At 40.3% G+C, this 27857-nt stretch overlaps 1 protein-coding gene and 1 long non-coding RNA gene across 3 annotated transcripts in view; one reads left to right on the top strand and one right to left on the bottom strand.

The window, feature by feature from the left end:
* Window positions 1-16: 16 nt before the first annotated feature.
* Window positions 17-27855, top strand: LOC140907173 (uncharacterized). Of its 2 annotated transcripts, XR_012157403.2 has the most exons (6): window positions 17-216; window positions 7495-7609; window positions 12473-12959; window positions 14970-15067; window positions 17832-18069; window positions 24343-27855. It is a non-coding gene; the product is annotated as an uncharacterized LOC140907173 (long non-coding RNA). The 2 variants fall into 2 exon arrangements; XR_012157404.2 differs by lacking the exon at window positions 14970-15067.
* The window catches only part of EXOC3 (exocyst complex component 3), a 35860-nt gene continuing 10684 nt past the window's right edge, over window positions 2682-27857 (bottom strand). Inside the window, exons 3-13 of the mRNA XM_073332495.1 lie at window positions 25605-25824; window positions 24287-24968; window positions 17858-17975; window positions 16363-16488; window positions 12843-12943; window positions 12207-12317; window positions 10350-10500; window positions 8776-8898; window positions 6807-6968; window positions 3909-4036; window positions 2682-3413 (exon numbers count right to left, since the gene is read on the bottom strand). Coding sequence (XP_073188596.1) covers window positions 3242-3413; window positions 3909-4036; window positions 6807-6968; window positions 8776-8898; window positions 10350-10500; window positions 12207-12317; window positions 12843-12943; window positions 16363-16488; window positions 17858-17975; window positions 24287-24968; window positions 25605-25824 — 2094 coding nt within the window. The 3' untranslated portion in view covers window positions 2682-3241. The remainder of the gene's footprint in view (window positions 3414-3908; window positions 4037-6806; window positions 6969-8775; window positions 8899-10349; window positions 10501-12206; window positions 12318-12842; window positions 12944-16362; window positions 16489-17857; window positions 17976-24286; window positions 24969-25604; window positions 25825-27857) is intronic.

The raw sequence follows: 27857 nt of genomic DNA, 5'->3' as shown, positions 1-27857 counted from the left end.
CTCTTGGGGGGGGGGGTCGGGTCCGCTGTCCCCTGGAACGAAGGGGGCGGGGGAATGGCGCCCTCCAGAGCGCGCGCCGGGGGGTGCTGAGGGGCCGCCCGGTGAAGCTGGCGGTGCGATGACTCCCTCGTCCCGCCCGAGCCGGCCACTGGCGGTTGGAAACAGGCCCCAGGCTGGCCTCTGCTGTATCCGAGGCGCTGATCCCTGCACCTAAAGGTCTCTTAACTGTATCCTACGTGATTATCCCATTTCGGTTTCAGGGCCGGTGCAAGGGTATTTTGCGCCCTAGCCGAAACTTCCACCTTGCGGCCCCCCCCACGCCGACAACCTCCGAAAACTAGTGAACTGAGCATTATACACAGCCTGTCAGAACGGTTAAGGGCTGTCGTAACTTTTTTTTTTTTTTGCCTTTTAGGCATTTCAGTTGTTTGCCTTTGCCTCTGTTGGTGTCCCATTCAAAGTCTTATTATTGCGTAAAGCTAAACAATTGAGCCTTGCATTGCGTCACCAGCCAGATTAGGCAGGGTGACAAACCCCCCTTGCCCCAAAGGGCCATTATCCCTTGGTGACTAATTTCTACTCCAAATCTGTAAAGCGTACTTTTAAGGTAAATACATTATTCCTTCAGTATTACCCCTGCATCCATCTCACAATGATTCTCACTCTTGACAAGTTAGCAGCCTTGTGTAAATCCCTTCCACGTTCCTCTTTGTGGGTAAGTGCCTGTAAGACACGTGTAAGGTGCAGTGAGTTTGTCAGGCCTGCGGTGACAGCTGTTTATGAAGATCAGGGGGCCCTTTGCCAAGGGGTGCTGGTGTCACAGTGAGCTGACAGTGGTGGCTGACAGTATGGGGCAGGGCACTGAGGCTGGTGGGGCAGGTAACACTCACTGGGCTGGGCGGCAGGCGGTGCCGGGATGGGGCAGGGGCAGTCTCCAGTGCTTGGGCCACGCCAGAGCCAGCCGCCTCTTCACCTCGGAGTCTCTCCCACTTGCCCGGGGGCCACTCCTCCTTTCAGGCTCCCCAGCCACTGCCGCCCGGCGCCGCTGTGGAGGAGACACAAGGGGCCGGGCTCAGGTGAGGCCCCACACCTGCCCGCCAAGAGCAGCAGGAACCGGGCACCACTCAGGGGGAGCCAGGCCGCCCGAGCCCAGGGCACCTATGCTCCCTGCCTGCCCCTGCTGCCCTGGGCTCGGGCCACCTGCCGAGCGGCACCTAGTTCCTGCTGCTCTTGGTCGGCAGGTGCGGGGCCCCAGCCGAGCCTGTCCCCTTGCATCTCTGTGGCAGCGCCCCCTGCTCGCGTCCTCCCGGGCAGCCGCAGCCAGGGAGGCTGAGAGGATGGCCCCTGGGTAAGTGGGGGAGACTTCAAGGCGAAGAGGCTGCTGGCCCTGGCGCGAACCAAACGCTGGAGACTGACAGGTACTTGCCCCTGAGCAATAGTATAAAAAAAAATTTGGGGGCACTGCTTTTTGTCGCCCCCAAATCTTGGCACCCTAGGCAGCCATCTAGTTCGCCTAGTGGTTACTCCAGCCCTGGGTTCACCCCTAGTCTAGCTAACCGGATAACCATTTTTTCCTCAGAAATTATTTTTCTGGCCTTTCATCAACACTCTGCTTTTCTGAATATGCCTTGCCCATTACATTATCATGTGGGTAAAACAATCGAAATACACATGAATAAATAGTAGATGGTTCATTATTTGCATCAATTATACATTATAAGGAAGAGCTGCGAAATCATCATTAGACATACATTCCCTTAGTATACATATTACATCATCTTGAGTCAAATGTAGTGTAACAGATAATTTGGCTAGCCAGTTAAGCACTGTATCTTGGTTACAAGGGCTCATGTGCTTTCCTATGGCTCTAGCCTGCTCTGGTGTAAGAGCTTTACTTTCCTGTTTTACCTGGGGGGGTTGCCCAATGTTTTCAAATTGGGTAACTGTGGTCACCACAGGAGCCAACGGGCATCCTTTCTGTGTAGCTTCCATCTCCTCCCAGCTTGGAGGTGCAGAGGGGAGCTGCTTTTTCCCACACCAATGTTCTGGTGGATGTTCCTCACACCAATCCATAGTTACGGCAGCCAGGGGGTTAGTATAAATTGCCTTCATTAACCCCTGTGCTAACTGTAGCAGGTCTTGCAGTTGGTTGATGTGGCGTTGACACTCCACATGGGAGGCAGGCTGGCCTTTCCAGATTGTCAGCATCCTCCTTAATTACCTGTTTAACTGCTGCCTGAGATTCCAGCAGTTCTGTGTTTTAACCTCTGCTGTTTCTTTCAGCGGCTGCAGCCAGTGCTGGGTTTACAATGGGAGGAGGAAGGAAAGAATAGGCAACAGTAATATCAGAGGAAGAAAGAACAGGGGGCACACAATTCCGGATGGTGGAGGGACCCTGGCATGTGATGGAGGGAGAAATGGAGGCGCACACAGAGCCCTAGCTATGGGGGAAATGGGTACCCAGAAAGGGTGGGGGAATTAAGGGAATTCCTGAAATACAGGGAATGGAAGAATGGTACACAGAGCATCATGGGGGGAAATATGCAATGAGTTCCTGGTGTGTGCAGTAAATTTGACCTACAGAAACTACCAAGGGTGATTCTCTACTAGATTATAACAAAACAAAACAATGATGTAAATTGCTCTACTTAAACCTTCACAGTTATGAGAAAGTGAATCTATACAGGTGCAAATAATACAGTGTTTAAGCTGTAACATTTTATTTAATTGGCATTTGGCAGTGCTTAATACACACAAAGTGAAAGTCAAATGGATGAAAAATTGTACCTCAAGTATCAAATTCTTTCATTTATTCATCTTAGAACCAAATTATGTACTAGAAATTTCAGTCATTTTATTAGACAAACATTTGTGAATTTCATAATTGTTTTCTGAAACAATTTTACATCAGAGTAAATACATAAAGTAGGAGGTTAAGTAATTGTGAGAAAATATATTTGCTGATGGTGCCTATGGCTGTAATGTGTAAGTGGTCAGTACACAGCACTCTGGCCATCAGAAAGTTTCATTCTTCAAGCAGCCATGCTAGTGATTTCTACAGCTGGTTGTTTCCAGAATCTTCATTGCAACTGTCCGCACCAAAAGTTTTTAAAAACTCATACCCAATAAGTAACAGCATCATATTAAGTGTCCTTTAAAGTGGTATTGCCAAATTTGCCTTTGAATATTTCAAATATGTTGATCCCATACCAAAAATGACACATGAACTCTAGCTTGTCAGTTACTTAAGAAGTTTTGGCACACTTAGTGTAGGAACTGTAATTTCTTTAAAAATTGGCACATAGTTAGGATTTGGTTGGCTTGAACCTTGGTCCAGAGTTTCAATGATGGTCTGTTTCATGTCCCTGCTGGCATCTCCTCTTACTGTCAGCAAAGCCGCAATGTGGTCATCCCTGCCAAACAAAGGTACAAACCAGAAATGTCAGTACAAACCTTAGTACAAGTAATTAAGCACTTGACAAAATGTGTTATATCACAAATTTTCTATCTTTTGACTCAGTGCCACAGTACCTTTGCTTAGCAAGGCTTCCAGACATTCAAATATTGTGCTCACAGGTCAACTTCTCAGTTTCTTTGTCAAGAATTCTCTCCTCCCACTTTGAAACTATGAGATGAATGCTGTGTAATATAAATTTATTCTATATTCCCAAAATATTTCCTTTGATATGTCAGAGTACATATCCACCCACACCACTCTAGCATATGTGTGTTAAAATATTAGCATTTTATTGTATCGATCTCACAAGAAGGTTATTAAACCATACAATAGAAAAAAACAATAAAAAGATATACATAGCCCGCACAGGACTACTCTTTAGCCTAGAACTAATCTTAAAGAGTCAATACTGTTAAAACTCAAAGCTAAGACACAGTATGAATGGTATTACCTGATGTCTGGGTATTTACTAACTAAAGTTGAGACTTCCAGATAAAGCAATGAAGGATCAGTCAGCTTGATAACTTCTGCAATGGCTACAATGATGTCACAAAGCCCTTCAGTGTCCTCTTCAGATCCCTATAAATTGAACAACAAAAAACATAAGCAACAAAATTCTTTAACCTTTACTCTCAATATTTTGTTACAGACACTAACTGCATTATTTATTTTCAGAACTTCAGCTGAAATTTCAGACAAATTATTAGTAAAATTGGAAGGAAAAAAAGGCCACTTAACAGATGATATTTTCCTCATTCTCGGTCTCCAATTTTCCCAATATGTTTGGACCAAGCTACTTTAGTTTTTCTTGATCAATATTGTTTGCCTAATCTAATCTGTACCATGTCCATCACCTGGTTATCTGAGTGTCTAAACATTTATTTAGTTTCAGCTGGATACTCTTTCATAGACCAATGTTCTTTTCTTTCCCCCTTATATTCAGGAATTAACACTTTTTTGTCTGCTTTAGGACAGACCACCACCACATATTAGTGATTCATGGCTCTGAAGAGAATGGCCTGCAGTTTCAAGTACAGTAGAACCTCAGACTTAAGAACACCAGAGTTACAAATTGACCAGTCAATCACACACCTCATTTGGAACTGGAATTATGCAATCAGGCAGCAGCAGACACACACACACACTCACACACACAAAGCAAATACATACAGTACTGTGTTAAATGTAAACTTCTAAAAAAATAAAGGTTTCAGAGTAACAGCCGTGTTAGTCTGTATTCGCAAAAAGAAAAGGAGTACTTGTGGCACCTTAGAGACTAACCAATTTATTTGAGCATAAGCTTTCGTGAGCTACAGCTCACTTCATCAGATGCAACCGATGATTGCATCCGATGAAGTGAGCTGTAGCTCATGAAAGCTTATGCTCAGATAAATTGGTTAGTCTCTAAGGTGCCACAAGTACTCCTTTTTTTTTAAAAAAAAAAAATAAAGAGAAAGCATTTTTGTTTTGCATAGTAAAGTTTCAAAGCTGTATTAAGTCAATGTTCAGTTGTAAACTTTTGAAAGATAAACCATAACGTTTTGTTCAGAGTTGTGAACATTTCAGTTACGAACAACCTCCATTCCTGAGGTGTTCGTAACTCTGAGGTTCTACTGTAATACAGTTCTGTTGGCTCCTCTAGGCTCATCTCTGACAAGAACCCCATTTTTTTTCAAGGAGCTAATTTTTACTCTGTATGCTATTTAGGCATCTTGGATTCTCATCTTCCAAAGCTCAGTCATCAGCAGGATACTCTCAAAATAATTGTTCAGGGTCACTCCCATGTGTATTACAGAAGTTAGAGATGGAAAAAGCCTATTAGAGGTCATCTAGTTCATCTCTGTGTTGATGCAGGATTGATTCCTACAGTACACTTCTAATATTTGGTCTAGTATTGTTTTAAAATGTCCTAAGTATTTTACCACTTGCATTCAAAGATTATTCCATAGCTGAATACATCTTGCAGCACTGACATGCAAAGTGCCTGAAATTGTCTGTCAAGCTTCTGTTTGCAGTGTTGTTGAAGCCGTGTTGGTCCCAGGATATTAGAGACAAGGTGGGTCAGAGAATATCTTTTATTGGACCAACTTCTGTTGGTGAAAGACAAGTTTTTGAGCTTACACAGAGCTCTTCTTCAGGTCTGGGAAAGGTACTCAGGGTTTGTCTTTATGTACAGCGCTACAGCAGCGCAGCTGCACCGGTGCAGATGCGCCGCCGCAGCACTTTAGTGAAGATGCTACTATGCCAATGGGAGAGCTTCTTCTGTCAGTGTAGTTAATCCACCTCCCCAACAGGTGGTAGCTATGTTAATGGGAGGAACTCTCCTGTCAACATATCGCTGTCTTCCTTAGGTCGGTATAACTACATCGCTCGGGGTGTGGATTTTTCACACTGCTGAGGGATGTAGTTATATTCATATAGTCTGTAGTGTAGACCTGGCCTCAGAGTATCACAGCTAAATACAATGTAAAGAGTTAACATGTTGCAAGAGACCATTCAAGGTGTTAACTGCTCATCACAAGACAAAGTAGGGTTAGTGGGCTACACTTGTAATGAGCCATAAATCCACTAAATGCCCTAATTACAACTACATGAGTGAAACCAGACAATCAGGAGGCTCTCAAATGTGGCTCAGAAAAGTGATTAATGACAGAAACATCTTATCACCCTTTCGTAAACACTTTTCACAAAACAATCACTCCATATCTGACCTCTCAGTCCTCGTCCTCAAAGGAAACTGGCACAAAAATGTCCAAAAGATGAGTTTGGGATCTGAAATTCATAACTGCTAGATACCAAAAATTAGGGACTTAATAAAGACACTGGATTTATGGCTCATTACAATAATCTGTAACCCACTAATTCTTTGTCCTATGACTGTATAGGTATTAACTGCCTACTTCACGTTGAATGGTCTCTTGCATCATGTGTTAACTCATCTGTCCCATCTTGTCTTTAGCTGTGACACTCTGAGTACCTTTCCCAGACCTGAAGAAGAGTTCTGTGTAAGCTTGAAAGCTTGTATTTTTCACCACTAGAAATTGTCCAATAACACATAATACTGCAGCCATCTTGTATATTAAACTTCTGCACAACTGAATTCAGGAGTCCAACATTACAGCCTAAATTCATACTCAGAATTCCAGAAAGGATGCAATAATGCCCCAGAAAACTTAAAACAGAAAACAGAAAAGTCTCTTCAGACCAATTAACAAGTTTGAACATCTTGCATACAATGTTTTACCCCAGAATTAAATGTCTATACATCTTTAGGAAAAGTCAAATTTACATATCTGATCCTTTGTTAACTGTCAGATTAATAGCAAAATTGGAGAGTACAAATACTTACAGCTGCTAATTTTTTAAACAGAAACCTGAACTGGTCTGCTTCTTTGATCATTCTTTCTGCACCTTCTTTTCTCTCTTCTGCATTCTTGAAAGATATACGTTTTAACATGATAGCCTTGATGTACTCCATAACCACTCTACGATGGGCCTCAACAGTCATTTTCTGAGGAAGAAAAATATTAGAGTTGTACCAGTTAATTTAAAAAACTACCTGTCACTTCTGGAGAGAGGTATAATCAGGCTTTAAAAATGTACTTCTGCACTCACAACTGGCCCAAAGGTAGCTGTCCCTCACAAGTGCCTGCAGCAGCAGTGAAAGGTTCTTGTAAGTTTCAAAAAGCTGCTTTTGCTGGTGGGGAACTTTATGAACAGCTGCAGAGTCTTTGGGTCAAAATCTGGTTTTAGACACACACATGTAAATCCAAAGTAAAATGCTACTGAGTTGCACAGAGTTGCTCTAAATTTACATCGGAGTAGCAGAGATAAGAATCAGATCTCCTGTGCTGAAGGAAGGGCCAGATACCGGTAAGGTTGAGGCATTAGAGATACAATTGCTTTTGGTGATGGATCTGGACTGTTTAGGAGCTCAGAAGCTCCCAAGAAATGGTGTAGATAAATGATGACTGTGAAAGACTTAAGAGGAAGCTTGATACAGACCCTTCTTGTTCTCTCCTAAACATTTACCAAAGGTTCCCACACACTGATAAACTCAGTGTCCTCCAGGCTATCGGTGACAAGGAGGTAAACTACACTGCGTCTTCAGTGATGAAAAGGCAGATGGTGGTGCTGAGGGAGCAGATAAAAGTAAGAGTCTGCTGGTTGTCAAAAGCTGTGTTGGCCCAAATCCCTTACAATGAGATGGTGGTACAGACTGTGTGTTGAAAAGCCAATGCTAAGCTCTGACGTAGACAGAGGTCTTCTCTGTGCTAAACATTTTTGGTTCAAGGTCACAGAAATATCCTTGTAAAGTAAGCTGATCCCTGGATTAGGACTAATTCCAGGAATGACTTGTCTTTTTCTTCTGATTTTTTTTTTTAATTTAAGAAGTGGTTGTATGATTAAGTGTTAGACCTCCAAACCTGTAAATATGGAAGGTGAAGATGCCAAAATTGTCTTCACTAGGGCTAAAAGTCCTTTTTCAGAAGGACTCTGACCAGTCTCTTCTAGTCTTTTGAGCCTGAAAAGTAAGGGAGGTGTAGCTACATGTAATTTGAAAGGTCCTTATTCCAATCATTCCAAATTGTTAGAGAATGCATCAGATTTTATGTTCAGCGAACTTTCCTAAACCCATGTCAGCTTCAGCCATTTTATGTTGATAATTTAGAAAGCTGGGAGGAAAACCTTATAAAAATTATTTTAACTACACAAAACTGAATTAAAATTAAACTGATTAAAGGGAAATGCCCAAGCACAATATATTAAAAACTAAAAAATAAAAAGTAGGTTTGATCTACAGTATAGCAGCAGTTCAAAGATCCATTGGCAGACAGAAAAAAAAGGAGCTGAGTTGGGACATTATGCCTCTAACAATTCTACTTTTAGCTTGAGGTTTATGCCCTCAGGTAGGCTGATTGCTTTATATTGGTTCTGGAATTTACAGAACATGCAATTCCAAGAATGTATTGCAGCAGTGCAGCGATAGCATTGAGACCAAAAATCAATCTAACTATTGATTGATATAAACAGGCGTGAGGATCGCAATCTAGTGAAATACTGCTATTCTAAACTCCTGTGAACTTTATGGGCTAAATCCTTTAGTCTTAATCTTCCTTAGGAAGAGTTAATAGGAGTCTGAGTGAACAAAGTAGACATGGGAAAATTAGGATTTTTTTGTGATAGATTTGTTTTTTACGAATAAGCAATGTTATTTTTTTCTGAATTTTTCTGAATTTTCTGAATTAATAAAATGTTCAATAAATTAATCCAACTTGATAGAGCATATTACCTGAGAATTATGTTAGGCAAAATACCTTTTTATAGGGTTTTTTTATTCTTGCAAAATCATTGAAATAATCCTCTACAGTGACACAGATGGTGTCCACAGCATTGGATCCAGTCAGCCACTTCTTTGTCATCAGCTCATTGAGATGTGGCTGAAAAAACAATGAAAACTAATCAGAACAATTTCTGAACGGTGCCTATCCCCTCATTTCCAACAGATCTTAAAATGAAGTTCAAAACAACAGGTAAAGTTGATTCCACAAATGTAGACCCATTTGTAAGTCTTTCATATGAAATAAGTAACTACATATACAAATAGATCTGACTGGTAGTAAAAAAAGGACAGTATTGTCATATTAGCATACAAAAACTAAAGTAAGCAGCCAACTATTGACTCTAGTGTTTGCTTTGTGTTAGTTCATTGACAGTTTAAGGGTGTTTACTATGGATAAGGTAACAATTTTATCCTGTCCTAAATAAACTCAGAGGTGAAAAGAACAAAACGTTTATTAGCCCAAGATAAAAGGTACTTACGTAACAGTTGTTATTGTTCTTATACTGAAATATTATCTGTCCTCTCCCGAATGAGCTATGATCGGCTACCACAAATTCCTCCTCTGACTGGCTACTTCCCCCAGAACTCCACAAGTCCACACCAAAACTGGTGGCCTAAATGTCTGTGTCTCCCCATTACCTCTCCCCACTTACTTTATTTGCCTCTTAAGTCTTAATTCCTCATTTCCCTCTCTAAGAATATTCTTTATAAAATATTGAATTTTATATCTCATATGAACAATGTGAGTGTCTGCACAAGGAGTTAAGAAGTCGGGGCAAGGGGCATGTCTGGGGAATTCTAAGGACAATCGCTAGAATGGAAGGATTTTGTTCCTTTTTCCCATATACTTCTTGATAAATAAGTAACTGGAGCTGACCAGCTCCTAAGGTTCATAAGAAAAAAGTTTTCTGTGAACCTTCCATGGTGCATGGATATGGCTTGTGGTCAAACACTTACAGAATATGGAATTCAAAAGTGCTATTGCTAGTTTGTTTCAAAGCAGCAGAGCTACTAAGCCCTAGAGGAGTTGACTCCTTTTTATTCTCCCCCACTTTTTTCTTTAAAAAACCCACCACGTTCCAAGGGAAATGCCATACAAGAAACCATGTTAAAGTTGCATGTTTCAGAACCAAAAAGTTAGGAAATGCCACTGTTAAGGTTGCAGGCACAACCTTAACTCTTCCCCTTTCAACATGTGCTTGATACACTCTCATTACATGATCTTAAGTTATTTCCCAAATAATGCAATATATTAGCCTTTATTTTCCCTACAACTTTGGATACTCAAATGTTACGTCAGCACAATATACTTAGTATATGCTAGACACACACTGCCTACTCAAATCATTGGTGTGAAGTGTACGCAAGTCAATTTTTACACAACATACTACATATATTATTGCCCTGCACTGGTAAGTTTGTTGACATATTGCCATTATGCAATACAAAAACGACCTCACTAGCAGCCAAGATAGCTTCTTAATTAACGTCCTTATTCCTGAATTTCATAATAAAAAAGGCTCTTTTTGGAGGAAAAAAAGTTCCAACCTCTAAATCCATGAAGACTTCATCTAGCAGGCTAGAGCATCCTTCCTTGGCAATGGTGTCTAAAATTACATCCATGTTTGCATGGCTGCTTGACATTCCCTCTTCCATTTCATTTTTCAAATATTTCCTTTTCAAACTGATTATAGATTCTCTGTGATAAACAAGAAAATTTTTCAGCATCCAGTCTGACATGTACGTACTAGTACACTGTTATTAAATTGTGTTTGTGAGTGCATGTGTATGAATGAATTACACATTGGGTGGTGTTGGTTTGGGAGGATGAATGGCCTTTGAAGCCTGCCCTCTAGGTCTTTATTCCAGCACCCGGCTATGTCCCTTTAATGACTACCTTAGGGTGCCACTGTGCATGTGTGACTACTTTTCTTCAGATATAGAGGTCTGGAGGGCCAAAGGAATGGATGTGAGGGTTTGAGTCCCTTGATCTCTGAAGTAATGGGCAGGTGGGATACCAGGCAAGAAAAAACATGGTATTGGCACCAACGTTTAGATATTCAATCTCTTTTGCATTATTTTGGCCTAGAGTCAGTTCTCAAGAAGCTGGGATGTCAGAAGAGATTCCAGTCTTAGAAGTATGCTGTTAAATGCAAGATTGGTCGTTAAAACGTCAACTCTTCATGATTTAATTAAAGAGGAGGGCTCCTCTTCTGTGTATATTACCGAAATTTCATTATAGCTGGACTGATTTGGGAACAGTTGGTACTGGGCTGGTATTTAGTACAGCATGAACAAAAGGGGGATTGATAGAGAGGGAACATAATTCTTTTTGCATCCACTCTGAAAAGTTGAAGGTCTCCTACCCCAAAACTGAACTGAACAAAGGATAGTCATCTTTAATTGTTGATGCAAGTCCCAGGCTGGAGTTAAGTTGTAACTTCCCTCTTGTATTTCAAAATCCCTGTGTGATCTAATAAAATTCTTCACTATAGCAATCTTGGAAGAAACGAGGCTGATAGTGCTCATTGACTGAAAAAATCCATCAAGAATTCTTAGAATCATCTCAGGTTTTCATGGCACTGACCACCACAGGCCCATTAAAGATGGTTACGGGCTCCATTCACATGGTTGATCACACTTTTTATATAATATTTGGGCCAAAACTGGAGGTTAGAAAGTTGGAAATTAGGTCCTCCTCATGAACCATTATCTTCTACATTTTGAGATTGGGGCACTCTTATCCTGTCAGAACAAGGGATATGATTTGATTGTCTTCAAAATGTAATGAATCCACAGTACTACCAAAAGATCATGAGAGATTATATTGGTCCTCTTCCAGATCAACCTATCAAGCATTTGGTAAGATTTTATAATAATAATTTATCCTCAATCATTACAGTGGTCTCTACAGACCCTTTTCTCCAGCTTTGCCTACACAGGTCACAGTGGTTTACAGATGAGTTATGACAGATCAAGCATAAGGCAAAACGGCTAGAGTGCCCGTGGCAGAAGCCATGGGCTAAAGCGATTTGATAAAGATTTCTTTAAATTCTCATGCCATGGCTCAGAGAGGCAAAAAAAAAAAAAAGTTATTTTTCTTTCCAAAACTCTGCAATGTCTTAGTTGGTGGTTTTATTTTGAGTGGTGGACAGCTTGATTAGCCTGAGCTGCTTTTGCTCAGTGGCCAGTTTTGGTGTCACCTTAAATGGATTGGGACCTGCCTTTTTCCCCCTGCTGTCAGGTGAGATACTTGAGCTGAAGCCCCCTTGGTATAAAAAAGAAGGAACAGCTGGAAGGGCATTCTTCAAGAGGGGCCTTCAATCTAGGTTTCTTATATGCATTATAAATTCAGATAAATAAATATGGATTTTTTTACAATATCGTATAAATGTGCAAACTTACTTAAAGGTCTGACAGTTGTTGATTACTGCAATCATATATTGAACATAGCACTGAGGATGCTGACGATTTTTTAGGTGCTCCTCTTTATATAATTGGGCTTCTTCTTTGTACCTGCAGAAAACCCAAAGAGGTATTAAATACACGAAAAGCTACACAATCCTAAGCCAAATGCCTACTGATAGCCTGAGGAACATTTACAGGTGTTTTGTGGAAAGCTGGTTGATCACATAGTATTGGATCTCCTCTGTTTCCACCTGATTCCACAGGTCTCTAGGATTTCCATGGCAAGACTTTAAAAATCAGCTGAGTACAAGAAGGATGTGCCTGCCTAGCTGCCTCTATTCGGAACCATTGCTGTATTGCAGAAGATATAGAGTCAGGAGCTGATCTCAAGAACTTGACCGCCAGTGGGATTGGAGCTGCCAGTCACCAACAGAACAAAATTTCCAGGGGGAGTGGAGAAGGAAAAAAGGCAGCAAGGTACCATGTCCAGTGGAAAAAGGACAAGGTAGCATATCTGGAAGAGAACGGGGACCAGGGAATAGGGAAGCATGTACAAGGAAGCAAAGGTAGGAGTATGGGACAGAGAGAGAGGGAGGATTAAGAGACTCCAGGAGTACTTTTTTTTTTTTTTACCTTGTCAGGAATGAATTCATTTGTTGAAGACAGAGAAGCAGTACCTTCATTTTCAAATCTTCACTTATCTGAGCAGCCACCTGAAGATTCTGCTCAAACATCTAAAATGAGAAATAGGTTAGTTATAAAGATAGACCAATAGCTGGAATAGCGACACAAACATGGCAGGATTCCCTACAAAATGCTGTTTGGAGATGTAAACTGCTATTTGGAGATGAAATCCCCTGCATTTTTTTTTTTTTCATTAAATCTCTCCTGGCTAATCCACAAAATAGCAATTGCCACGAATTTAATAGGTAACTTCTTGCCAGGCATCCACGTCTGATTTTTTTAAATGGTACTGAGAGGCAGTCAGATATTTTCCACGTGGGGAAGCATCCCCACATCTCCAAATCAATGCTGATTTGCTCTTCATGGTGGACCAATGTCTTTAAGTCAGCTCCTGCACCATTTCCCACAGTATTCTTGCCAGCAAGTTAAAAAAGTATGGATTGGATGAATGGACTATAAAATGGATGGAAAGCTGGCTAGATTGTCGGGCTCAACGGGTAGTGATCAACGGCTCGATGTCTAGTTGGCAACTGGTATCAAGTGGAGTGCCCCAGGGGTTGGTCCTGGGGCTGGTTTTGGTCAACATCTTTATCAATGATCTGGATGATGGGATTAATTGCACCTTCAGCAAGTTCACAGATGACACTAAACTGGGAGGAAGAGGTAGATATGCTGGAGGGTAGGGATAGGGTCCAGAGTGACCTAGACAAATTGGAGGATTGGGCCAAAAGAAATCTGATGAGGTTCAACAAGGACAAGTGCAGAGTCCTGCACTGGTATAGGCTGGGGACCGACTGGCTAAGCAGCAGTTCTGCAGAAAAGGACCTGGGGATTACAGTGGACGAGAAGCTGGATACGAGTCAGCAGTGTGCCCTCGTTGCTAAGAAGGCCAGCGGCATATTGGGCTATATTAGTAGGAGCATTGCCAGCAGATCAAGGGAAGTGATTATTCCCCTCTGTTCTGCACTGGTAAGGCCATACCTGGAGTATTGCGTCCAGTTTTGGTCCCCCCCACTACAGAAGGGATGTGGACAATTTGGATAGAGTCTTGCGGAGGGCAACAAAAATGATTAGGGGGCCGGGGCACATGACTTACAAGGAGAGGCTGAGGGAGCTGAGGTTATTTAGTCTGCAGAAGAGTGATGGGGGATTTGATAGCAGCCTTCAACTACCTGAAGGCGGGGTTCCAAAGAGGATAGAGCTCGGCTGTTCTCAGTGGTGGCAGATGACAGAACAAGAAGCAATGGTTTCAAGTTGCAGTGGGGGAGGTCTAGGTTGGATATTAGGAAACACTATTTCACTAGGAGGGTGGTGAAGCACTGGAATGGGTTACCTAGGGAGGTGGTGGAATGTCCATCCTTAGAGGTTTTAAAGGCCCAGCTTGACAGAGCTCCGGCTGGGATGATTTAGTTGGTGTTGGTCCTGCTTTGAACAGGGGGTTGGACTAGATGACCTCCTGAGGTCTCTTCCAACCCTAATATTCTATGATTCTACCTATTCCTGCATATGCAAGAGATAACTTGGTATCAGAAGAATGCTCACAACTGGGCACAAGCTGAAGGTGCTCTAAAAATTGTGGGGGATGAGTGGGAAGGGAATGGGGAGAAGACATACAGATGAAAAAGAGAAGGGAAATAAATGAGAACTTGAGAGGATATACAGGCTACCTTTATGCTGGCAAGTTTCTGAAAGACTTTCATTGTTCCATTAGTAGTGGAGCTGCTCCACCGATGCGGTTAATGGTTGTAGTGCTAGTGTAGATCAGTCACCCGCATTTTAACTATTTGTCATCTAGCCTTGTTCAGAACCCATAACCAGAACTGGTGCTAGTACAAGTGTGGATAAATTTGATGAAAACCTTAGTGTAGATGAGGTCATGGAGACAAGGTGGGGAACATATGAGAGACTGGGAAAAGAAACTCATCTGTTCCCTTAAGATATTTGCCAACTACTTTTAAAGATAACCTGCAAAATTAAAAAAAATGGGTTTGTGACTACTTTTTATGATTTATAAAGAATGTTTGAAAGGCTCAAACACACACAAAAGGGAGGTTGTTTCTACTTTTTTAATCTTAGGAACATCAAGACCTGTCTTCCCTATTTTTGCTGAAGGACTTCTTTGATGATTCACATGTGGATTGGTGGGAGCTCTTAACTGAAGTAGCATTTAAAGGGTGAGGTTTTTGGATCCTTCAGAGAGCGCTTTTCCTCCCAAGTGTTTTAGGGCCTATCTACATTAGGAAATTTGCACTGGTGTAGCTATCCTGGTGTAAACTTCTAATACTGATGCACTGTACCAGTATGATTACTCCAGTTGCTTCCTGAAGTAAGTTACATGGGTAGTTTTGCATCAGTGTAGAGCAGGGGTGGGCAAACTATGGCCCGTGGGCCGGATCTGGCCCGCCAGCCGTTTTAAGCCAGCCCTTGAGCTCCTGCTAGGGAGCGGGGTCTGGGGCTTGCCCTGCTCCAGCGCTCCAGCCAGGGAGCAGGGTCAGGGGCCACTCCACGCAGCTCCCAGAAGCAGCGGCATGGCCCCACTCCAGCTCCTACGTGTAGGGGCAGCCAGGGGGCTCCACTCTGCACACTGCCCCCACCCCAAGTGCCGCCCCGACAGCTCCCATTGGCCGGGAACTGCGACCAATGGGAGTTGCAAGGGTGGTGCCTGTGGACGGGGCAGTGCGCAGAGCTGCCCGGCCATGTCTCCGCATAGGAACTGGAGTGGAGACATGGCCACTGCTTCCAGGAGCTGCTTGAGGTAAGCGCCGCCCAGAGCCTGCACCTCTAAGCCTCTTCCTGCACCTTAACCCCTGCCCCAGCCATGATTCCCCTCCTGCCCTCTAGACCCCTCAGTCCCAGCCCAGAACAACCTCCTGCACCCCAAACGCCTCATCCCCTGCCCCACCACAGAATCCGCACCCCCCAGCTAGAGCCCTTACCCCACCCCACCCACACCCTACTCCCCCCCCCGGCCTGGAGCCCTCTCCTGTACCCTGAACTCCTCATTTCTGGCCCTACCCCAGAGCCTGCACCCCCAACCAGAGCCCTCACCCCCTCCCACACCCCAACCCCAATTTTGTGAGTATTCATGGCCCGCAATACAATTTCTATTCCCAGATGTGGCCCTCAGGCCAAAAAGTTTGCCCTCCCCAGTGTAGAGAATCCACATTAGGAGTTTAAACAGAAGTAGATATATGAGTAGTTACTTCAGTGCAAATTTCTCTAATATAAACAGACTATTAGTTAAACAGGTGTTAGCATAGAAATGCTAACAAAAAACGCCCAAATGAACAGTTTTAAACTGTCTGAATAAGAATAATTTCCCTTTTCATTCAGGTTTCACATTCTTCGTCTCACTGATGTCATGAACCTACTAGTTTGCCAGTCAGTCGTACTCTTCCACAATTGACAAACCCTGACTTTCTAGTGTTAAAAAAAAACAAGCAGGGAAATTTTTTAAATTAACTCATACCTGAAAAACAATAGCTGGGAGTGTAGTCTGATAGTACCCATCTTGATCTGCTTCTGGCTCAGTTTCTTTTATCCAGTCTTTTTTATCTGTCTCCAGTGCTTTTCGTAGCCAACCAATGATGTTGGACTGCAATAAATAAAATTAGATTAAAAAGAAACAGGAAAAAGCAAAGACAAAATTACTTGGGATCAGAATAGGAAAAAAAACCCACCATGGCCTTTAGACAAATATCCCTTTTCATAATTAAACTAATAAGGAAAATCAGTTTTCACTCACTCTCATGGCTACTGTTACAACAATCACTGCAGTATTGAGGTGCCATATACAAAATTGAGATTCACACGGATTATGTACAAAAAGATCAATACAACTTCAGACTACAATCTCACAAGATTCCAACTAAACTAAATCAAATTTGGCCAGTATTTGGATGGGAGATCTCCAAAATTCAAAAAGAAATAGAACATTATATATAAGAGCTAACACTAACAAGTTTCAAAAGATTTGCACTGTAAAAAAGATCAACAAAAGAAATAGTATTTTTCATTCACCTCATACAAGTAATTGCAGTGCAATCTCTTTATCACAAAAGTGCAACAAATGTAGATTTTTTCTTTTAACATAACTTCACTCAAAACCATAATACATTAGAGCCTACAAGCTGAAGCACGAAGGGGCATGTGACTGTTTAGCATATCTGGCACATTAATACCTGCAACACCAGCTACAACAGTGCCATGCAAATGGCTGTTCTCACTTTCAGGTGATATTGTAAATAAGAAGTGGGCAGCATTATCTCCCGTAAATCTAAACAAACTTGTTAGTCTTAGTGATTGGCTGAACAAGAAGTAGGACTGAATGAACTTGTATGAGGGGAACTGAAAAATACTATTTCTTTTCTTCATCTTTTTCCACAGTGCTAATATTTATAATAAAAAATAATAATATAAAGTGAGCACTTTACACTTTGTATTCTGTGTTGTAACTGAAATCAATGTATTTGAAAATGTAGAAAAACATCCAAAAATATTTAGAATACCAATTTAAATTTGTATTCTATTATTGTTTAACAGTGTGATTAAAACTGTCATTAATTGCACTTATTTTTTAAAATCTAATTAATTTGTTTTGTGTTAATTGCATGTATTAACTGCAATTAATTGACAGCCCTCTATATGTAATCTAACCATTTATGTGAATTTAGGAGTCGTTAAATTACAAAACACCACAGTGGCCACGTCTCATGGCTGATAACTTCTATACAGCATAAATAATCCTTTGTGTTTTATTGAAATGTAGCCATGAAATCATTTGATTAACTGTTCAAAGCCAAATGCTCATGTATATGAAGTTCACAAAATTCATTACACCCAATTAAAGTTTAAGAAAAAGTCACAAGTTTTTCCTCTGATGAAACAGCATTTTAAGAATTTAGGTACAAACACAACGTGTCTTATTTTTATTTGAAGGAGTCCAGAAGTTTACTGCTACTTACAGTAAGTGTCGACATGTACTTGCTAAGAAGCTGGTCTACCGCATTTTGTGAAATTAAAGGATTTAGAGAATTTACATCCACTTCTGGGGCCAGTTCGGAATTCCCCATCATCTCTGTACTGAATTGAAAAAATAAAACAAAGCCATAAATTGCAAATGAAGAAAGAAAAGAAGTTATAGAAATTTGAAACCGTTCTGATACGACTTCAACAGGTGAGCTTCCATTATTTACAAGTCTCTGAAAATTCTTAAACAACCCAGGAAATAAATTAATTGAAAGTACAAAGAAACCTCAAAACCAGAACTACTATTTGGCTAACCAAAAATACTTAAAGTACTAACTCATTTACGTAGATATATTTTTAATATAGAAATTTTATCCCTATATCCATTTCTAAATTATTTTTTATCTAGAACTTAAAGTTACTAATGAGCAATCACTCAATTTTATACATAAAAACTAAATTGTTGTGCTGACTATGGATTTCTGACACAGACACTGCAGACACAGAACATATACATTCTAAAATTTTGGGGGAATGTCAGTGTAAACAATTAAACATAATCAGAGCTTTAAGTACAGAAGCCTATCATCAGAAAGGAAGGAGTCAATAATGATCAACATATCCACAGTCATCGATACCGATCATTCCCTAGTTTCTTTTAAGCAGCCATACAATAACACCATAGTTCTTTAAAAGTATACAATAAATATAAAAGAGGAGACAGTATGTATACACATTGTTACAGAACTAGAAATATAGCTCAAATGTTCAGTACAATAGTGGTACTATATGCTGTAGTCATGATGAAGAGGTCACCTTTTTTGTAGGAGGAAGAAAGCAGGGCAATCCTAACGTTTATGCAATTTAGCAAGGGCAAAAACAAAAATTAAACTCATCTGAATTTAAAATATTACTATAAAGATATTAAAGCAAGATGACAAATATGTGCATTTGTACGTGATTAAAACCAAAGCATAAGATAGTAGCAACAGCCCTTCATCTTCCAAACCCCAAAATGGAGATATCCAAGGAAAGCACACACTTTCATAATTGTTTTATTACAATTATGAAATGGTTCCAATATCTGGAAAGAAACTTTTTACAGTGTTTTGTAAATTGTAAATGAAAAAAATTATGTAATCAAAATTAAGGAAATAAAAATTCCTAAAATGCAAACATAAATGAGAGTAATAAATATATTTAATATAATCTTAAAATCTATTTTATATTATTTCTACTTCACTTTTCTGAAGATAGCCACCAATCCCCGTTTCCAGTTCCACCTCACTGATCTTCTAGTTCACATATATCCAACACTGAGCTAGGAGGAGCTTTCCTCATAAACAATGTCCATTTTACCGAGCATGATATCAGCAAGATAATTTACAAATTTGAAGTGATATACTGAAACTCTGGAGATCACTTTGCTCACTACTGAATTGCAGCCATCTCTGAAGTGAAACATTTCCGCTCCAACAGCACTCTGCAACAGCAACACTGTGCAAGAGTTCAGAGAGGGGAAGTGAAAAACTTCTTTATGCAATTGAAACTGTAGGGACTAATTTACATGGGCAAAGTGTAATTACTATAGTTGGAGATTGGCCAGGATACATACATTCTACCCCTGCTCTTAAGAAACAGGCTAGTGACCAGGACTTTACTTTTAGGTTTCATCCAAAAACATGGCACTTCAAGAAACAGAATGCTTCATAGCACCATTCTAGGGAATTGGCTCAATATCAACTCAGAGGGAAGAGTGCCAACTACCAAATCACCACTATCACTTCCAGTAGCTCCTAGATATGTCTTAGGTCTGGTTTACACCTAAAACTTAGGCCAGCCAAGCCATGACACTTGGGGGTGTGCAAAATTCACACCCCTGAGAGACATAGTTAAGCTGACCTAAATCCTGGTGTAGACATGCTAGGTCAATTCTTCCGTCAATCTAGCTACCACCTCTCAAGGGGGCGATCGACTAATGTGACAGAAAAACCCTTTCCTTCACTGTATTAAGTGTCTACACTACAGCAATGTAGCTGAAGCACTGCAGCTGTTGTGCTGTAGTGCTTGTAGTGTAGATTAGGGATGTAAAATGTTAACTGGTTAACTGATAAGCATCAGTCTTATTGGTAAGGTATTCCAGTTAACATTTAAACTCTGCTGCGGGACTCCGCTCCCAGGATCCCTGCCCTCCTCCCACATGGGTCCTGGCCCCTCCCGTCATGGGTCCCGGAGGCCAGCAGCTCGGCCCCTAGGCACGCTGGGGCAGCAGTGGAGCCTAACGGATAAACGTTTACTTTTTTAAAACGTTATTTACATTGCCAGTGTAGATACAGCTTAACACTACAGCTAAAAAAACTACTCACCAATGATAAATTGGAAATTTTCCATGCCAAGTGCTTAGGCCATCAATTTCTGCAGAAAAACATCCTTTCAGAACAGGAATTGTCTCTTTTCTGCTTGTGTGCATTATCCAGTCCCAACTGAGATCTCTGGGTGCTACTATAATAAATTTTAAAATGTTCCTAGCCCTTACTGTTGCAAAAATAACATTCCAAATATAATCTATGCCGTGACGTCTTCCTGAGCATGCAGGCAGTTTGCCTGAGGTATTTTTAAGAAGCTTAACATGTTGGTATCTAAGCACTAATCCAGTGCCTCTGCTGCCATCCAGAGGTTTCTGTGACACTATATGATTGAAACACGATCATTTAGATCCTTAATATTGCCACTGTTAGACAATTGCAACAAATATTTTACAAATTATGTCATGTAAGGTACCAGTGGAAAAGTCACAATCTATCAAATATGATTATCCTGTTTGTATACAAGTATCGTCTCTGTATCTAAAGTTATGAATATTGACTATGTACTGGTATTTCAAATGTATTTGCTCTTGGGGTAACACCACAAGGTAATTTACATCCAGTCTGGCCAGCACATTGTGAATGAACTATTCAAGTTGATGGCCCGATTAAAGAACACAGTAGGCCATAGAAGAAGCTTGTCCCGGCCTGGTTAGCCTTCCTGTGGACACGTTAGCCACAGTACAGGTAATGGCTGCTCCTATGAGTCATCCATTTATGCAAGGGACTAACTCATATACCCTAGACTCCATCTTGTGCCTGTAATTTTCCACAAACTAAGACTGAGAGCATCCCCTCCACATGGGTGAAGATATAAAAGACCCTGGAAGCATCTCCATTTTGCCTCTTTCATACTTTGATCTGTGAACTTATAATAAAAGGCGCATTCCAATCAATGGACTGAGGGCCTTCCAATCTTTTGGAAGTTACCAGAGACTTTACAAGCCAGCAGTTTATGCCATCACTGCTTCAAGCCTGATACAAGAACTTTGCAATGAATGCAGTATTTGTTTTCCACAACCATCTGAACTCTCTCCTATTTCTTTTTTCTTATAAATAAACCTTTAGATATTAGATACTTAAAGGATTGGCAACAGCATGATTATTGGGTAAGATCTGAGTTATTTATTTACCTGGCTATGTGGCTATTTCTTGGGATTAGAAAAACCCTTTTTTTGATGAAATTGTTTTTAAATAACCACTCACCATAAAGTCTAGTGTATGCATGGTGAAACAAGGGCTGGGATACCTAAGGAGACTGCATTTCTGACTTCTTGTTAACCTGTGTGGCGAGATAGAAGTTTACTTTTGTTACCGGCTTGGTATATCCTATGGAAGAATAACTACCAGTTTTGGGGTGAGTCTGCCCCATTTCTCAGCAGTTTGTCCGGAATCTGATATTCTCAGCTGTGACCCACTGAGGCAGGGTGACAGTTTCCCAAACAGCAGCGGAGTAAAATTCACAAAACTTGTCAGTTTCACAGCTGCAATTCGGACTCCTGAATTCCATTCTGTTTGCTGCGGTTCACTGGGTGTTATTCATGGGAGAAGTGGACCCAAAAACAGACTGGTAGAGGGGAGTTTGTTTATTTAGGTTATTCTGTGGCACTATCATTGCAGTTCCTGAATACTTCTAGCCTCAGGGAACCCACATCATCTTCATTTTACAGATGAAGAACTGAGGCACAGAGAAATTAAGTGACTCACCCAAGGTCAAACAAAGCAAGCCTATAGCAGAGCTAATAATAGAGGCCACACCTTCTATGTCCTAGTCCTTAACCAAAAGATCATTCTTCCTCTCCACAAGAGACTTCTCTTTCCCCTTGCAGTACCCAGAATATTAGGAGGAAGGTACTGTGTTAATACTTCCCCACCCTCACCAGTCACAAGGCTCTTAGGTGGGCGAGAGTCAATCCCATCCATTTATGCCATCACCAACTAACTCTACTGTAACATGGGCAAAGATATCACTCAGGTGGTAAAATCAGATTTCTAACAGTTGTGTCTGAAGGTGGCTGGGCTTCAGAGTCTGGCATTGCCCCTAGATCTCATGGCTGACTCTCCTCCCTCCATTTTTAACGTCAGCAGCTTATTAGCGTCTGCTAAAATACAAATTTGGATTTAGGCCATGACTTTAATGCAGTCATGTAAAGTATTTCTAGGACACTTTCTGTATAGCAGTTTGTTTGGCTGTATAAGGAAATAGCACCAGGACTCCAAGGATCTCAACTCCTTAAAAGACCATTGTAAAAGTCAGATAATCTATCAGAATTAAATATTTATTTGAGAGGAAGCAATTTAAGCCTTTTAATTCACTCCAAGCCTCACTTAATTTCTCCTCTACTCAGCTATTAGACATAGATTCAATTCAAAGACAGCTTCTGAGCCAAATTTTGGGAAAGCAAAATAAAACTTGACTATTTTAGAATTCCTTTGTCTCCCAAATTTCATATGAGCACTATACATGACCTTTGTGAGGTCTCTAAATTCATCTTCAGTGGAGAAAAATTTTCCATTTCTAACCATGATCACTGGCAGCTAATGTTGAAATCTGTTCCATTTATTTTTAAGTTACACCCAAGTTGCTTAGAGCACGCACAGGTGCCCTCTTTAGCATTTCTTTACATTCAAATAAACTACTAGAGTAGACAGGAAGCAGGACATTAACTTAGAAACTTTTTCTAGTTAGGAAGAGTATGAATATCTCCTGTTCATCGTTCTTTTTTTCCCTTTGTTCTTTGTTGCTTATTGTTTTTGTCTGTTTGTAAGGCAGACTGAAAGTACAGATTTCCAGACTCAAGATGCATCCTGGAGCTGGTCACAAAAAATTCTGCAGTGTGATTATGTTTCATGCCTATTCATTGTCAAATACTACTTAATACCTAACAGATTTAGACCAGACTCAACTAACCAAAGAAAATTATAGCAAAACCAAGCAACCAGCTATAAAGAAAGTGTGTACAATTCAAGTCAATGCCAGCCACTGAGAAGAGTAAGTAAACAAGAATGGTATTTACACATCATGAGGCAGGAACCACAAAACATGTATAAACCTAATGTTTGCCTGAAGGCTTTTTTTTATAAACTAAATGAGCAAGGAATCAGTAACCCCAATCCTACACACTGGCAAGACAGTTTTGCCTTTCAAGCTATTGTTCCTAATTACTTTGTATGAATAAGACTTTTTTTTTTTAAAATCACAAATATGTGTTTGATGCTGTCCTAACATTAATCATACCACATAAAAGAAAACCAGAAAAAGAACTTCACAGTACCATAGGAGACAACTTTTGGGCAGAAATTCAAGCCACCACATTTTCCCCACCATGGAGAAAATTTCAGTGGAAAGTTATCACATTCTTTTCTACACTGCAGTAATCACCAACTGAAATTCGAACAGCCAGAACCCTTGCTGAATGCGGAAGTGGAAAGTAGGTAACCACAAACATTTCCTGGGACTGTTGCCCATGCCCAAAATTTTGGTCACAAATACATGTAGAAGTTTACAGGAAATGTTTTCAGTAAACTTGGATGTGAACATAGTCCATTGAACTCTAGAAAATACTCAGCTAAATCTGCAAACAAAGATTTTTTCAGATTAACAGGTGCAAGCAAATGCATCACTGCATTAAAATGCTAAAAATTTACAAGGAATATGAGATAGCAAACAGATCACAACCAAAGCCATTTAAGAAACATTAGGGTTTAGCCAGAGAGCTACTTTGAATGTGCAACAAAGAAATGCAACAGTAACCTTGAATTAAGATTACACTGCTTTCTGTTTAGAAAGAAGTCCCTTTCTCTATTCCTTAAATATGTATACACACAGACACAAAACCACGCATCCCCAAAATCTAGATGCCTAGCTAGGTATAACAATTCTGCACAAAACATGATATAAGCTCGACAAAAGAACTTATGGGTCTATCAGCATATAATAATATTTCACCACATATCTGCACCCTTATCTGCATATACAATCCAATTATATGTGTAAAATATTTATTTATTTGAAACTATCCCTAATAAAACAGTTTAAAATAAATAAGTTGCCTTTACCTTTTATATGTATTTAAAACCCAAGTTAAAAGGCTAACAATCTCATTTGCTTCCAGATCTTCTGAAGCGAGATCCTGCATGCGTGTGGACAAAGCCTGGTGGTACATGCTCAATAATTTTTTGAAAATGTCATAATGTGGGGGAAAACATTGAACCATTAGATTTTTGGCCACTAGCAGATCATCAAGGACATATTTGCGTATGATTTCCAGATGGCGCACAAGCCACATTTTGTCAGATTCTCTAGTATCTGCTTGAGTGCCTTCAATCCTGGTAGTTACAGTTCTGTCCAAAATATTGAACATTTTTTCTTTCCACTTCTTTGGTCTGCCAGGAGGAATGAACCCAGTTTGTTTTTTCCGGTCTAGCATGCGCCTGTCTATTTTCTCTTCCCTCTCAATTATCCTGACAACTGAGACAAGCAAGGTTGGGTCTCGACGAACAGTAACTAGAGATCTTTGAACCACCATCCAGAGTTGTTTGGCAAGCTCCTCAGAGAGTTTTTGCATATCCCCAAAGTAAATATGGATGAGATTCATGTCATGGGTGTTCTTGCTATCCATACGATACTGCTCATACATCAGATCATCACGAGAACACTCTAAGTCCATCAGCTTTCTATGGGCTTGCAGAAGTTCCCCTTGCTCAGTCAAATCCTGAGTCTCCCTAACAATCTCTGGAACTGAAAAATAAAGACAAAAAGGAAAAACTAGTACTATGGCACTATTAGGATACAAAAACAAATGTTACAAAACCATAAATGTATCAAGAGAGACTGTAGAACAAGAGTAGAAAATTAATGAATTCTATTTGCTAGTCTGGTTCCCCCTAAGTAATGGCTCACAGATACGTTCAAGAATTGCTGCAAATCATTTTTAGGTTTAAATGACTGTGCTACATCTTTAATCATAATCTTTATTTTGATTATAGACCACAATATCACAGATTTATAGAATCATATAGCCAACAGAAGGCATCATTTATTTTTGTTTAAAATACACATAAAGCTGTATGAATAGTCAGTGTACTCACTATTCCCTATAATATCGGTAGTTGGGATCTTCTTGCACCTCATGCAAAGTAAACTCCCTCCAATAAACTCCCCCTAACAAACGATGCAACCCCACTGAAGTTATTGAGGCTATATGTACATAACCAAAGGCAAATTCGGTCTGGTTAAGTGTAATGATTAATTAAGAAAGGGAAACTAAATTCAACATCTTCCCTTTACAATAAGATAGTCTTTAATGCCATCTGAATATACTTTCTTTCAATTTGTGATTGTCAAATCATACATCAAAGATTAGTGATGAATTACCTGAGAAGATATTTTTGAGGTTTTCTACAGCAGCTGCCAGCTGACTATGTTGGACTACAGCATCCTTAACATCTTTCAGGTTTTCTATGGTGTTGATACTCTGTCGCCAGTCTTTATTGACATCTATCAAAGATCGCTGTATGTCCTTTACGTCATTCAATGCATTATGCAGTTGGCTTAAACCAGTTCGTACCCCATCCAACTGTGACTGGATTGCTGCCTGTAAAGAGAGTTATTAAATTAAATTTACTATATATTAACATTGTAAAACTAAGGTCTTTTTTTTATGTTTTCAACTATTCCACCAGTATCTTATTGTTATACATAAGAACGGTCATACTGGGTCATACCAATGGTCCATCTAGCCCAGTATCCCGTCTTCCAACATTGCTGGTACCAGTCCCTTTCGTAATGGTTCCTAACATTCTGTTAGCTTTTTTGACTGCCACTATATGCTAAACAGATGTTTTCAGAGAACTATCTATGATGACTCCAAGATCTCTTGTGGGGGGATGGATAGCTCAGTGGTTTGAGCATTGGCCTGCTAAACCCAGGGTTGTGAGCTCAATCCCTGAGGGGGCCATGTGGGATCTGGGGCAAAAATTGGGGATCAGTCCTTCTTTGAGCAGGGGGTTGGACTAGATGATCTTCTGAGGTCCCTTCCAACCCTGGGATTCTATGAGATGTGCGTTACCAAAAAAAAAGAAGATCACAGAAGAATATCTCCTTATAAAAAACCCTGAAAAGTACAAATTATCAACTTTTTTTTCAGAATCTATAGGGTAGTTTTTATCAAAGGAGAGAGAAAAAATCAAAAATGCATTTATGAAAGATTGTAAGACAGTCAGTCATATGAATACCATCACTACTCCATATCAATTAATCCTGGGAAAAATCTTTATTTAGACCAAGCCATAACTATTTCAATAATTCCAAGCATCCCTATGGCTGCTCAAACTATTATTCAACTGCATCCTTGGGTAAAATGTATGTCCTTTCTGTTAACTGGGATAATGGGGTGGCAGAGTGAGGTGTTTTCTAAACTTTCTTCACAAGCTCAGACTAAAAGTGTTGCACTGGCAAACCTATGAGGATCATAATGATCCAGACACCTATTTATACCATGTCTATTAAGAATGTAGCTATAACTGAAGCATTCTATAAAGCTGTTAATTCTTTTTCTCCCTATCAATGGATGAAAATGGAGAAGAGATATTAGGGGGGAAAAAGCATGAACGTAGTACTTAATTGTTAGGAAAACAAAGCGGTGAAGCAACCAGAGACCGAGCACTCTTCATGAACTAGGAGAGATGCCCCAATACAATGCTACTTAACATTCAACATCCTCAGGACTGTGAGGAAACAGGAGAGCTGAAGTGTCTCTACTATAAGAACTGAGTCTAAATCCAAAGCCATCACCAAGCACACTGACTAAATTAAATTTCTCCATTGCAAAGTGACAATAGTTGGACTCCTTGGGAGACACAACCCAAGAGAGGGCCAAGAGAGAAAAATTACTTTACATCAGATGAGTTTTCCACACAGTCAAGAACCACTACAGTCAGCACATGATGAGTCAGTGTGACAACCAGGGTCCAGACACAGGATCTGAACCCCAAAAAATAAGCAATTGAATCAATGAATTGTATACAGCATTATTGTACTATAAAAGTGCATCGAATAAGGTCTGTTAGGAAAACTAGTGACACACTGGTTAAGAACATCACTGCATGAAGTATATATGGGTGGTGTATACTGAGTTAGGTATGCGTGCTGGAAATAGGTTCCTAAAATATGTTGGGGAGAGAGCTGATAAACCAGCCTGCATTAGACAAAGGAATATGGATTTACCTATCTGGATCAAGCTTTGTAAACCAGAGGACAATGACAGTACTTTACATGTAAGGTAAACAAAACAATAAAGCTAACAAATGGTAGCTTGCAGTGCACACTTGGGGGACAGAGTCTGCACTCCAGGATGCCTTCCTGGCTCTTAAGGCAGAGACAATGGATTTTGGATAATAGAAGGGGATAACATTTAGTTATCCATCACTTACGGAATACAGGGAACAGCACCTTTTGATTCTGTGAATATTGGGTACCCTGGCCTGGAGGGCTGGAAATGCCGATAACGATGAGACTAAGAACTGCTAAGGCAAAGATTACATTTAATCACTACAAAGCGTGTTTTATTTTGTTTTGTTTGTAACCAAACCCATCTCTATTTTTCTTGCTTAGAATCACTTAAATCTC

The sequence above is a fragment of the Lepidochelys kempii genome, chromosome 2 (assembly GCF_965140285.1).
Source record: "Lepidochelys kempii isolate rLepKem1 chromosome 2, rLepKem1.hap1, whole genome shotgun sequence".
In the NCBI taxonomy this organism is placed as follows: Eukaryota; Metazoa; Chordata; order Testudines; family Cheloniidae; genus Lepidochelys; species Lepidochelys kempii.
The sequence above is the reverse complement of the archived record's forward strand: the minus strand, read 5'-3'. Positions and strand labels throughout refer to the sequence as shown.